The sequence below is a fragment of the Balaenoptera musculus genome, chromosome 14, assembly GCF_009873245.2.
Source record: "Balaenoptera musculus isolate JJ_BM4_2016_0621 chromosome 14, mBalMus1.pri.v3, whole genome shotgun sequence".
NCBI lineage: Eukaryota > Metazoa > Chordata > Mammalia > Artiodactyla > Balaenopteridae > Balaenoptera > Balaenoptera musculus.
This window is the reverse complement of record NC_045798.1, coordinates 32,126,894-32,140,939: the sequence shown is the minus strand read 5'-3', so window position 1 is coordinate 32,140,939 and position 14,046 is coordinate 32,126,894. Positions and strand designations below refer to the sequence as shown.

The window sequence follows — 14,046 nt, the reverse complement described above, 5'->3', positions numbered from 1 at the left end:
CAGGGCCCGATATAACATCCGGCACACAGTGAGATGGGGGAGGAAAGAGATGCTGTGAGTCAGATCAGAAAGGCAGGAGCTCCAGAAGCAGGATTTCTTCTTTCCTTGCTGTAACCAGTGTGGTTAGTGAATAGAGTCCATTAGTATTTCTTTTTCAGTGTTTCTAATAAAGATAGAAAGGTGAACAATTTTCCATCTTACTTTTGTTACACAAATCTTTAAGAAATTCCATTAAACCCAGTAGGTCTGTAATGAGTAGCAGGCACCTTCCAAGGACTGGGGATGCAGAGGTGGAGAGAGTATTTCTAGGCCCAAAGAAGCTCATGGTGCAGTAGAGAAGATAAACAGGTCACAATCGTATTGCCGTATAGGTGATATGGACGCCTACAAGACCTACATGTCTTGTAGTGATGGTACACCGGAAGGAGTGGTTGATTTTATCTGTGAAACAGGTACCCAGGAGAGGTGGCCTGTGAGCTGGGATTTGAACAGCAGAGAACAGGAGTCTGCCAGCCATACTCTGGGCTGGGGATGCAGGGACACAGGGAGAGCACGTGGGCAGCAACATCACTGAGGTGGATCTCCAGACAGTCGGGGATTACTAGATTATACTCTGAAAGGGAAGCGGCGGCAGGAAATGAAGATAAAGAGGTAGACAAGGTCAAGTCCGGAAAACACCCTGGGTTACATGATAACATTTGCACATTATCCCATGGGCAGCGAGGTGCCCATGGTGTATAACACATGGGATAACACATAAAACAGCTGTGTGCTTTATGAAAGGTCAGCTTGCTGGGCGTGTGTGGGGTAAAGTGGAGAGGGCAGAGTCTAGACCTGAGAGGATGGGCCAAGTTCAGTGGGGATGTGAGCTGAAACTCCAGTTGTGGTGTGGCGGGGATGGGAGACTGATAGGAGAAACTTTTAGGAAGTTGTTTTGGGGGAAGGTGTTGGACAGACTCCTGGTTGACTCACAGAGTTTTGGCTCGAGCCTCTGGCTTGTGGTTCCATCAGCCAAAGTCGGCTGTATCCACACAGAGCCGCCTGGCACTTTAATTTCCTGTTTCAGGTAGCATGTCCCCACGCCTGGCTGTGGCCCCCTTTGATGTTCACCATCTTGTAACAGTGAGTGCACTTTCCCATCTGCCACCAAGTCCAACTGTCACCCTCTCCCTGGGAGATAGATCATAAATATTACAAAAGTGTCATATCTTCCATAGGCATTAAATCCTCGGGGATTTGCCTGTGGTCAGAATTGCCCTCTGAAAATCCTTCAGGAAACTTCTGGGTTGAAGACCAGCATTCTGTTTGTCAAAAGACTGTAGGTCTTTAAACATGAGAATGATGCTGAACCCAAGAGATGTATGCACTTAGAAAGGAAAGACTTCTGTCATCATCCTCCCATTTTCATGGTTGAAACCACACACGTTAATTGTACCTATGATGTAAGCCCTGCATATGCCCTTTTTGTACGGTGAGCGAGACACACCATCTGTGACTTGCCCAAAGATAGAATAGGTAGCTGAAAGATCCAGGACTTAATGAATCCCAGGTCTCAGATTCCAGTTAAGTTGAATGAGTCTTACAAGTTCCCAATTTTTGTTGTAGAATAAGTACTCCTAATAATAGGAAATTGGAATGAATGCTTTACCAAGAGGATATAGGAAATTGTATTTACTTTTTCCTTATACATAATTTGATTCTACCCAATGAATGGGATGTGTAGAAAAAGTGTTCATTGAGGGAAATATATTTGGTTGAGTTTGGGTTAATCAGCAAAAATAAACAATTGGCTGGCTGTTTTAAGCTGAATAACACGGCTTGGCTGTACTGCCTATTGGTGAGTTCAGGAGTTTATTTTATCAGCTGTCCCAGATAATGATTTTATGCTAATAAAATCATCAAGAGATGAATCTGTAAATCATACTAAACTGGCAGGAGCACTACAGGGCATAAAATTAAATTCTGTCCTTTATTAATTTCCTGGATATCTCTGACCAACAACTAGGATCGTTTTCTACCTAGGATACCTTTTCTTGTTGGGCAGTTCCACTTAGGAGAAAAATTACAGATTGGGAGTTTCTTAGCATGAAATTAGAGAATGGAATTCAGTGCTTTCATCAAGCAGTGTTATTCTGTTGCCCTTATTTACCTGAGAGATATTTATAACTTAAAAAGAGTTATTTAGAGCAGTGATCTCCAAAAGGCTTTCTCCATGCCCTTTGAGGCATATAATACACAATCTGTTGATGTAGGGAAGAAAAGAATTGAACTTAATTTATATTTATTTTCTAGTTTGTACTTTAAAAGGTCAATTATATGTGTGTCTAAGAATCTGAATATGTGGAGTACTACATTATATAATTTATAAGTAAAATGGGATGGTTGGGCCTTTTAATTTTTATTTATTTATTAATTTTTAAAATCTTAATATCCAAAATGTTTATTTAGCTTTTTAAATTGAAGTATAATTTACACTGTGTTAGTTTCAAGTGTACAGCAAAGTGATTCAGTTATATATATATATATTTATATATAGTATATATATATATATATATATATATATTCTTTTTCAGATTCTTTTCCATTATAGGTTATTACAAGATATTGAGTATAGTTCCCTGTGCTATACAGTATGTCCTTGTTGTTTATCTATTTTATACATAGTAATGTGTATCTGTTAATCCCAAGCTCCTAATTTATCTCTTGCTGCCACCTCTGCTATCCCCTTTGGTAAACATAAGTTTGTTTTCTCTGTCTGTGAGTCTATTTCTGTTTTGTAAATAAGTTTATTAATCATTTTTTTTAGATTCCACATATAAGTGATATCACATGATATCACTTTCTCTGTCTGACTTACTTAGTATGATAATCTCTAGTTCCATCCGTGTTGCTGCAAATGGCATCATTTCATTCTTTTTTATGGCTGAGTAAAAGGTTGTGCCTTTTTAAAAATCTGAAGTTACCTTTACCTTCCTCAAAATGTTTGAAACTACTGATCTAGAGCACTTTTCTAAAATGGGTCAAGGATTAGTTTACTCTGAGACCTCTTTTAAGACCCCCTATTCCTGAAGATTCTGGTTAAATAGGTCAGACTAGAGCAGTGGTTATCAAACCTAAGTGTGCATCAGAATTACCTGGGGGTCTGGCTTGTTAAAACACAGAGTGCCGATGCTGGGGCCCACCCCAGAGTTTCTGATTCAGTAGGTCGGGGGTGGGGCCTGAGAACTTATATTTTCAACAAAATTCAGGGAACCACTTTGAGAACCTCAGCTCCCACCTGGGACTCGGGACACAGGCGACTCCCAAAATGAGGTGATGATTACTGATCGAGATTTTGTTCACCTACCCTAGACAGTTCTTGCAGATACTTCAGCATTTTGTTTTCCTTTCCTACTCCTATTGCTCCCGTAGAGGCAGGCAGCTGCTTTTCACACTGTGCTTTTCAATACTGGCATGGAGGGTAAAAGCACCAGCGTGACATTAAGGGAGATTCGAATTTACAGGGAATTCGTATGAGTGGTTTACTTAAATCCTCCCTGAGGTACTTATTTGTATATGAAAACTGAGACAGGTCACTAATGCTGTGGCTGCAGCTGTACAATATTTTGGAGTAGAAATAACACCATTACCCATTTTTCAAAAAACAGATCTCGAGATGAATAAGAAAAATACATGGTTGCTTGTTGCCTTTTTAAAATCAGGCCTTGTTAAAAATTAGGAATTGATAGATGGATATGAAATGAAGAATGCAGTAAGTGTGATGAGCCGTAGAAACTTTAAGGACAAGACAACTCATAGCCTTTGAATTATATAAAGTATTTCTATCGGCAAATAGCATTTTTTACAATAGACTGTGGCATGAGCCATTTAAATGCCTGTGCCACGTGTAAAAACTGCTTGCTAGATTAAATTACGTAGAAAAGCAATGCTTAGTGTCCGATTCACTAATCATCAGTGGGGCATTCAAAGTTTAAGAGGCATTGTATACTTTCATTGTTGGCAGGCAATTAAATGTAGATGTCACTGGGATTGATTTACAAGAAGAAAGCAGTGGTTTAGCTATATTGGTGCGGGGTTTTTTTTCACTCTTAAAACAGTGAGGTATATTATAGCTCACTTCTGTTTATCGTTTGAAAAATGTATTTTATAGCCATTTGTCTCACAGTTCTAAATTTGAAATAAATGGAAAGGACCACCTGAGATGACATGTATTTTAGGAAAATAGAGCATATAGCGTTAATTCTTTTAGCACTAGTTTTTGATCTGCCCTCTCTGTAGAGAGTCCCATTTAATACTTTATGCATTTGATAAAGGCTGCCTTAAATGGGGTCATTCTGTATTTAGAACAAATGAGAAAAATGTTCCAGAAATCTCCTCAAGGAGTATTACAGCCTTTTTACAAAATGACTTTTAAAAGGACTGTAATTACGACAAGGAGAATGATTGCCGGAGTATATAAGTCAATTTAACCTGTTAAAGTCAGAACAACTCAAAATGTGTGTGAATCTTACAAAGAGTGTGAAATTAACATTTGATTGTCCTCCATTAGCTCCTTAGAAATGGCACTTTCAGGGGCTTATTTACAATGCAATTCATGTAACAATCATCATATAAATACCACAGGTGGTTGTTTACTTATTTTACAGGGGCAGATTAAGGGTGAAGATGTGTAGACTTGAAAGACTATGAATTTTGGACGCAGACTCTGCTTGGACTGCAAGTCCTACACCAAACTCTGGGTGATGTGGGCAAGATATTTGACCACGCCAAACTGCCATCTGTAAAAAGAGGGATGTATCCATCAAGATCCAATCAGGAGACAGAGAACAGGCAGTAATTTGACCAAGGAGAGTTTAATATAAAGAATGTAACAGCAGATTAGAATGGAGAGATTGGCTAGTGGAAAGAGTGCTCTAAAGAATAAAGGAAGAGCAGATGTGAGGGGCGGCCCCTGCTCCAGGGCAGAAATGAAGTCCAAAGAGAAGATCCGTCCAGAGCTGAGATCCAGGGCCCAGTGGATGGCAGGGAAGTCACTGTGGGGCCACACCCATAGAACTTGGAGGAAATGTGTCCTCTAGGGTGGCCGGGAAAGCTGTTCATGGGGGTGTCCTTCTGGGGCGGTCTCTCACAGAGCCGCAGAGGGGAGCGCTGGCAAGCACTGTCTGCAGGGCCTTGCTGGCCCCTGTGCACTGGAGAAGCTGGGCCTGGGAAGCCCCTGCCTTGTGGGCCTGGGGCTCCTGAAGCTGTGTGCTAGGGAGCCTTCCAGGCACCTCTGCAAGCTCCACCCTTCCTCCTGCCCTGCCTTTCCTGGACCCTCTACTGGCAAAGCTTAAAGTCTTGCCAACTGGGATAGGAAGTGTAGTCAGAGGGCCTGGCTATATTTTTGCAGAGGAAGCAATGGAAAGTGAGTTTAGGGCTGAGAGGTAATACATCGATACTTGGCAAAAGGGTATTGATGCTCGCCTTTAGACTTCGTAAGATTAAATAATACACGTGGACATTTCCGTGGGTTTTGTTATGTGACAGTTTCTTTGATCAGACATATTGAGACCACAGTCTTACACTGGTTGTGAGGATTAAATGAAGTAATGACTGTCTGTTGTCTGAAGCAGAATCTGGCTGGCATGTAGCGGATGTTCAGGAAATGTTTGCAGATCACATGGCGTTCACATCGTAGTGTTGACTAGTAACTTCAAGCTAAACAAAGGGTCCCAGGTAATGGTTCTCACCCTCACACCTTAAAGGCTACAGGTAGCACCCTTTGATGGATCATGACATCAGTTTTGTGGACCCAGACCCAACCTTTTACAAAATCGAATAGAACAGAAATGAAAGAGGCCAGTGTATCTCAGTAGAGATAAATGTGGTTTGTGAAATGTACATATACATGTGCTGGGTTACGATGTCATGACTGTGGGTCACAATAAAAAAAAAAAATTTGCTTAAACACTGCTCTAAAGAGTGCGCTCTAATCCTTGTCCGTTTGGTTTCCTTTGTCTTCTCTCTAGTCCTGAAGCTTTAGTAGGATGTAGAATGGTCATGTGAAAGAACTTATAAGGTTTCCTTTGGGAAAAAAGTGGACCATCCTCTCCTTTATAGCTCCTGTCTTAATGATGTCATGCTACTCTTGGATCTACTGAATAATTCTCTGCTATTCCAAAGAAAGAAGAAAGATAAATTCCCTCCAATATGCAAATGACAAAATTTTATTTTCATAAATCATGGATGACCTTTATAGACAACTAGCCTTGCTATCTAATTATGGCCAGGAAAAAAAAAAGAGTTCAACTTTTCTAAAGCAAAAGTCATAATTTGTGGAGACTTCATTAATGTTTAACTGGCTTATAGTTTTCAACCATAATAAAAAATGAACATGTTCAATGATTTAGTCACATTTGGAGCTGATTCATCTTGGAATACACCAGGGCAGGGCTGGGTATTTTGTGGGGCTCGATTGAGGTAGTTTTCATTGTTTAAGTGGATATTACCTTACACTTAGAAAAAAATTTTAAGCAAAATTATTACAGCCAAATTCTGCATAGAATTTTGCGAAATTCATTACCCATTTTTCTGAAGAAGCATTTATTGGGTGCCTACCATGTACCAGCTCTAGGAAATGTCAAGACGACTAAGAGTTATAATCAAGATGACTTTTGAGCAGAATTCCTAAGCTTTTAGACACCCGTTCCTTTTAAACTCCGCAGTTTTCATGAAAAAAAAAATAACATGGTTTCATCTGATTTCTAAAGCACATGGCATCACGCTTCAGTAATAGCACAGACAGCCTGTACTTTTTAGTTGGGGGGTAAATACTCAAACTCATGTCAGCCCATTAAGACTTTGTTGAGAGAAGCAATATTCATAAAGACTGTTTCAAGGAATATTACAGTTTTATCCTAGAGTGCACTGAGCTCCCACTAAATCAAGTTTATCCAATCAAAGTTGGATGACATGCTATCCTGACATGTTACTGAAAAAACCCTAAAACCCATTGCTTTGCTGTGGTGGCCGCCCCTGAGACTATGTTCATTAACTCATGTTGATTGTTTCATACTAGGGCCCTGGGAACATATTTCCCTCTGGATTTAGGATTAGGAGTTGTGTTTCTTTCAAGTTTTCAGTTTGGGAGATAGTGTCACATAGTGTTCAGAATATGGGTTTGAAAGACAGGATCCCTGGGTACAAATCTCTGCATCACTGTCTTCCAGCTTTGGGACCTTGTGTGCAACTCTGTAACCCTTCTGTGCCTCAGTTTCTGTGTGTAAAACTAGTATCATGGTACCTACTTTATAGGGTTGGCGTGAGGATTAAACACGTCCCCAGTAAATATAAGCCCCTGTTTTTAGTTTTAGTATTAATGTTATCATCTCATAGATACTGTGAATTGTGCAATCATTTTTTCCTCTTGGCACTGGCTACCCCAAAGCTTAAAGTGAAATGTGTGGCCAGTGCCCTGTGAATGAGCCTAGTGATATTTTTTATGACTTGGCGATAATGGTGGAGTCCTAGTTATAATCCTGATATCATCTTGTCCTTTTTTTTTCCCTGCTCTACTTTCCTTGCTTTTTAATTTTCACTTCCCCTCAATTTTATTAATTTAATTGTCATGTTACTGGGCACTACCTGTCCTGAAACAGGCCATACAGTCATCATGCTTGGTCAGAAGCCATCATCCTTCTTGTCCATTACCTGGGTATTTGACACCCATTGACACTCCCTTTCACATAATAACTCCTTCTTATTCCAGCACAAGTTGTGTGTTGTGTTCAAATTTGCTAAGGAAAAGCCTTTCTCAAGGTATGATGGAAGCAGGTGGGCAGGCACGTGTGTGTGTGTGTGTGTGTGTGTGTGTGTGTGTGTGTGTGTGTGTGTGTGTATTTATGTGAGAGAGAGAGAATAAGAGTGATGCAGACCACCACCCACCCGGCTTGCATCACCTTTCCTCCATCTCTTGTATGACCTTTGGTTTAGTCCTGATTCCCCTCCACAAAAGAGAAATAATTTACCATGATTGAGGGGTGAATATGGCCCAGCCATGAGCTGTTGGGCCTCGGTCCAAGTAAGACAATTCTGGGGAAACCTTGGCAATTTGTTGCTAAGTGTATGCCTCTACATGATGGCAAACTGTCTGTGTTATCCTGAAAAATGCGGGAGACTTATTTTTGGAAATGCTTCATTTCATGATGTTTCAGGGACTTTGCTTCCTTATCACATTCTTCACTGGCCCTAAGGCACTCACTTGAAAAGCCCAGCTGGCGTCTGTTCTTTGCTCCTGTAGTGCCACAGAGGAGCCCACACACTTCACCTCCTTACAAAGTACACATTAAATTTTCCAATTCTGTATTCCAACTGTTTGCAATGCGGTGAACTCCTGAGAGTCCTTGTAGGAGGTATAGATGGCAAGGACAATTTAAGACCTAGTAATAGCTGGTACTGGTGGACTTACCCGACTCTGTTAGACCAGCCACACTTGCTGCCTAAATGATTCATCAGAAACACCAGGTGAGGGACATGTTATGTTTGTTTTATAGGTAAAGACATTGGGGTTCCGAGAGGCTAAATGATTTGTCTACAGACACAAAGCCAGCAGGGCAAGAATGAGGAAGTGCCAGGCGTCTGACCCCGGAACCCGTTCACTTCATCTCTACACAGTGTTGCCTTGAAACCTAAAACCTTCATTTTGCTCTCTTGAGTTGGTTATATCCCATTGCTTTTTACCTTAATTGCTTTATTTTAGCTCAATAAACCACCTTTGCTATTTTAGGGTCTTGCATCTGTTGGATGAAGGCCAGTGGTGGATCTGAAAATCGATGTGCAGGGGGCCATATCTTTGGGCAACAGGAAATTCACAGTCTGTCCTATTTTCCAGTGGTTCCATAATCCTATGTGGGTCTAGACGGACCATGGCATTCTTTTTATGTTTCCTTTCAAGTGATAAAAACAGCTTTATGTAATGGGAAAATTATATCCTTGCACCAGTGTTGTATTAGTCTTTGGGGTTTGCTGTCAGCCATGCAAGCTCTCGCCTTTATATTTGGTTATATCTGCAGTGCTAAGAATTGTTTCCTAAACCAGATCTTTAACCAGCCTTGAGCTGTTTTGCAGATGCCCCCCCCCCCCAACAAGCTATTTCTCACTGTTTAAGATTGCACTGCAGGACTTTCATCAAAGTGCTATCTATGCTTCCATTGGGGGGGGCCCTTTTCTGTCAAAATTCATGGTTCTTTCTTTCTTTTGAATATTATTAGTGCTACTGCTGTTTGGACTTATTCCTACAGCACTGAAGCTATTTTCTATATCAAAATTAGGGTTTGCAACCAAGGGAAAATATTTCTCATAAATGTTTGCGTAGCCTTCTAACATTTCTTACCCCAAATTGGAAAGTTGTTAGTATTATGTGCTTAAAACAAATCCACTTTGTTTCTGAACTTGTTAAAGCTGAGTAAGAGGGAAGTATACATTACCAGTTGTTGTCAAGGTGAAGTATTGAGTTAATGCTGTATCTTTATAATGAGTTTTCTGTTCCCAGCAGAATGTTTAATTGGCCAGTTCTGTTAAAAGTGTTACAGAGGATGGTGTCCAGGGCCACTGATTTCACCATCATGCCTAGAGCCAGTGACTAAGACAAAGACAGAAAGCTGGGGGACACCTGTTAAAATGGCCCGAGATCCCTTGTCTCTGCCCTGTTGAACATTTTTTATCGGTGATTTGGAGGCAGACAGAAAGCATGCTTAATCAAATTGACAAACCACCCAAATCTAGGTAGGAAGACTAACACCCAAATGGCAAAATCAGGATCCCAAAAGCTCTCAACAGGCTGGAGAGATGCCCTGAAAACATTACATGGGGTTTAGAAGGGATAAATGTACAGAAAGTCACTTCCCTTAGGCACTTGCCTTATTGCAAAGGGGAGAAATGGCTCGATGGCAGTGGTCTAAGGAAGACATGTGGGATTCCAGGCTCCAGGAATCTCGGGAAGGACCAGCAGTCAGCTCTGACTGTTGACAGTCTGAGGTCAAGGGAAGTAGCCAGTTGAATTCGGGCTGCAGTACTGGGAGTTATTGGCTTGGAAGAGTGCTGATGAACTGGACAGCGTCCAGAACACCTGCCAGGATGGCAAACATCTGAGAACCTTCTAGTGGGAGGGAGGGAGGGGGAGCAAAACATGTTTTGCCTGGAGAAGCAAAAATATAGAACTTGACGGCTCTTTTCAGATAGTTAGCTTTCCCGTGTAAAAGCTGAGATTTTTTTCACTGTTTCTTCACAGGGAGGAGCTGAGATAAATGGGTATACATTTCAGGAAGCAGTGTTTGGGCCTTTTTAAGGGGAATTGTCTACATGGCAGGTATGCTTTTCTAAATGCTGGGTGCCCACCTGTTCAGAAGCTGTCTGTCTGTCTAGAAGGTTGTAGAACTGATGGAAGCATGTGGATGGAAATTGGACCAGGTGACCCTACCTCTGAGTTTGTGCAGTTGCTTTATTATTATTGTTTTATTTATTTTCTTGCTGCCAGGGCATACAGTACAGCCATAATGGAATTATATTCTTATGTTTGTGTTTTCTTGACCACACCCTTAATTCTCGTCATTGGCAAGTGATTATAATTAATCTTTTAAATTGATATAATTAATAGCATTATATAATGGGCAGTAGAATTTTCATGATAATTAAGATGATTGATATAATCCTTCACTTTGGCAATGTGAAGCATTGGGGGAAAGATTTGATGCTATAATAATTTAAAGTCAACAGGAGACATTTAAGAAGATGTGGGGTGGGACTTAAAATCATCACAGTGCCCAGGGTGCTGAAACAGCGGACCTGCTTTGCATATACTGCATTTTCTTTTATTCTTTGTGTAAGTTGCTTCATTTTTAGCATCGACATCAAGCAGATGTTTACCACATGTTTAGTTGTGAATTTATTCTTGCCTTTCAAAATTGTGTGGACTGTAGGCAAATTTATAATCTCTTTTAATTTTGAGACCTCAAATCTCCAAAGTATTAAAGCAAAACCTGTTTCTATGTTAGATTTAGAATAATCCTTAGAAAAATATTTTGCAAGCTAGGTCCATAATCTTTACTGTGTTTTGTCCTCTACCAGTGGTATGGTGGAAGTATCTCTCTTCATTTTTTTGGATAAATTATAATGGTTTTTTTTCTATTGAAAACACATTGAACACCTAGGATGGTTCTATTAAAGTTTTGAACATAAGATCAATTATACCTAATTCATATGAATCTGGAAAATATGGGTTATAAATCTGCTTAGGTCTTACTTTCAGTTGGATTATACAGACGTTGTATTCTTTTGGGGGAACAGTATAATATAGAATTATTGACAAGGCATGGTGAATACTCAGCTAGCGCTTCGCAAGGATGCAGTGGGGTCAGGATCCACAGTTCCTGAGCAAAAAGGCCAAATCAAATCGTGTTGAGCATCGAGTAGGTTTATGGTTCCCTGCAGTCATCATAGCTTACCCCAGACCTCTGGTCGTTATTTATTAATACAACTCTTCCTTCTTTTACATTTTAGGTGGTTGCCTCTTTGATGAGCCTTATAGCACGTGTGGATACAGTCAGGCTGAAGATGATGACTTCAACTGGGAGCAAGTGAACACCTTGACCAAACCAACCTCTGATCCATGGATGCCATCAGGTTTGCTTTTAAAGTTCTCTTTTTAAAACCAAAGGTGCACAAGAGTCTTAATCACAGTAAATGTTCACTGGGTATTGGTTGAATGAATGAGGGTGTTGGTCTTGGAGTTTGGTGGCAAAGGCTGATTAGCTGGTGAGGATGGTACACGAGGACCAATGACAAAGAGTTGACCCTTGTATCTCTCCCTTTAAAATGTAAAGCTTACTTCCTTTATTGTTGGATACACCTGAGCTACATTAATGGCCATTACCCAATTGACCCTTTCCCAAGTAGCAGAACATATGGGAAATAGATTGACATCTCTTCTGGCAGATGAGTTTGGTGATTGGAACTCTAGCTGGGGAATCCAAATAACAAAGTTTCCATCACAAATAGACCTTGGGAGGTGACTCATCTGGCACCTGGGGGATCTGGAGGTTGCTAGTGATCTTCAAAGCATTCTGATAAAATGGTTTTGCATGCACGTGGATCCTTTTTCCACTGTAGAAGCACTTAGTAAATTTTCTGATGAGTGAGAAACATTTGATCCACCGAACACCAGCAAGAGTTCTACTTCTTTAGTTGGAAGATCAGGAAGATGGTGACTCACGGACTCTAATCAGATTGGTGCTTGATCATTTTGATAGACACCATTTTTAGGCTGTGGTGTTGCATATCCATTTAAAATTTTAGATTTGCAGATTCACTTGACAGATGGGGTGATGACTGTGTCCCATTCAGGATTCAAACTGGAAGATGTGTTATTCTGATTTGGATTTCAAGTAAAACACGATTTTTATACTTTTTTAATGGCTCTTAAGGTCTTCATCTAACTGTGTCCCAATAGCAGTATTTATGAATACATTTAGTAAGTAATCTTGGAGAGGTAGCTTTTAAACATGAAGTAAGGTTTAATGTTGTTCTCAGTTAAGCTGTAACAGTTATGATGCCCGCCATGTTCTTTCCGTTTCCTTCCCATGTTTAACTCCTTATAACTTCAGAGAAAGGAAATTGAGCTCCTTAGCACTGTGGCTTTACTGGACTCCAAATCCTTCCTAGTTCTTGGTGATTTCCCCACAGCTGCCAGCCTCCTGTTCTGTCTCTTTTTCTCTCATAGGTATGTACTTTTGAATATTACTTGTGTTTGAGTCAGTGGTACTTTAGTTGTTTTTCCAAATTCCAGTCTGGCTCCATTCTTGTCAGTGATGGGAGAAGGGGTAGAGCAGGGGTTAGCAGCCCCCCCTCAGGCAGAGCTGTCCTTTCCCAAGCAGCCTTCTCACCCTGAAGGCCTCTGTCCTCACCTGCTCTATCTCTGGAGCCTGTGTCCAGAGAGGCTGGGGAGGGCACTCAGGTTTAGTTCTGGGAGTTTTCTCCACAAGAGTGCACTCAGGTTTTCTTTGTTTATTATCTTCTAATTTGGTGAACATTTTGTAATTTTCCACAGTAGGGAGTTGATTTCATTTTTGTGGTCCTTTAGATTGAAGCCTGATTAGGAAAAGTCAACTTTTACAAAGGAGCCCCCAATAGGCAGGATCTTTGTCAACCTCCACTGGTTCTATTTTTGATATAGGATGACCCATCTCCCTCCATGAAGGAGGGGAAGGTATAGCTTCTTGTTACCATCTTGTCCTTTTCTTCTTTCTGATGTCCCATAATACCATCTCAGACCAAGATGTCCAAGCTTTAAATATAGAAAGGATGGGTTTCCAGCAGAGGCCGTTACAAAAATGGTTACACATATCAAAGACCAGTTGTGCCCTGGAATAGTCAGTTGGGTAATTGAAGCAACACAGGGAGAGTGACCTTGCAAGTATTTGGCCTTTGAAGGCCCTTCTGCCTTTGGAAGAATGAAGTGGGGGCATTAAACATGCTGCTTGAATTTATTTTTCTTCTGTTGACTAATAGAATACTTGGTGATTAATATTAAGACTTTGTAACTTAAGATCTCTGAATGTTCTATTTTCTAACACTTTTGTCAATTCCATCTAGTTTCTGATGGTTACATAAGATGTATCCTCAACACCTACCCACAAACAGGGTGCAAGTGTTGGGTTAGGGTTAGGACACGTGGGTGGTTTGGGGGTCAGCAGGTCTGGAGAGAGTTGGGGAAAGACTAGCAGTGGGTCGTCTCTCCTCTGACTCTGCCTATGGACGTGGGTCCAGATAAGGCTCCTGAAAATGGGTAGTTCTTCCACCACATTAAAATGTTTACAATAATATAAAACTGCAGATACTTGTATTTTTTTCCTATTTATTAAACAAACTTTAGTTATTAAAAAAAACTTCTTTGAGCCCTAGTATATACTAATCATGATTACTGAGGGAGATGAAGGATTATGAGATGATTGTTTCTAGGAACTTACCTACTTGGGAAAGAGGGTTACAAAAATACAACTAGCGAGCAATCTA

The 14,046-nt window shown here is 40.6% G+C and overlaps 1 protein-coding gene across 6 annotated transcripts in view; it reads left to right on the top strand.

Moving 5' to 3' along the window:
• The window catches only part of PTPRM (protein tyrosine phosphatase receptor type M), a 749,712-nt gene that overhangs the window by 169,879 nt on the left and 565,787 nt on the right, over positions 1 to 14,046 (top strand). For all 6 annotated transcript variants that reach the window (XM_036823982.1, XM_036823981.1, XM_036823980.1 and 3 more), the window contains exon 2: positions 11,536 to 11,658. In XM_036823982.1, the coding sequence (XP_036679877.1) occupies positions 11,536 to 11,658 (123 nt within the window). The remainder of the gene's footprint in view (positions 1 to 11,535; positions 11,659 to 14,046) is intronic.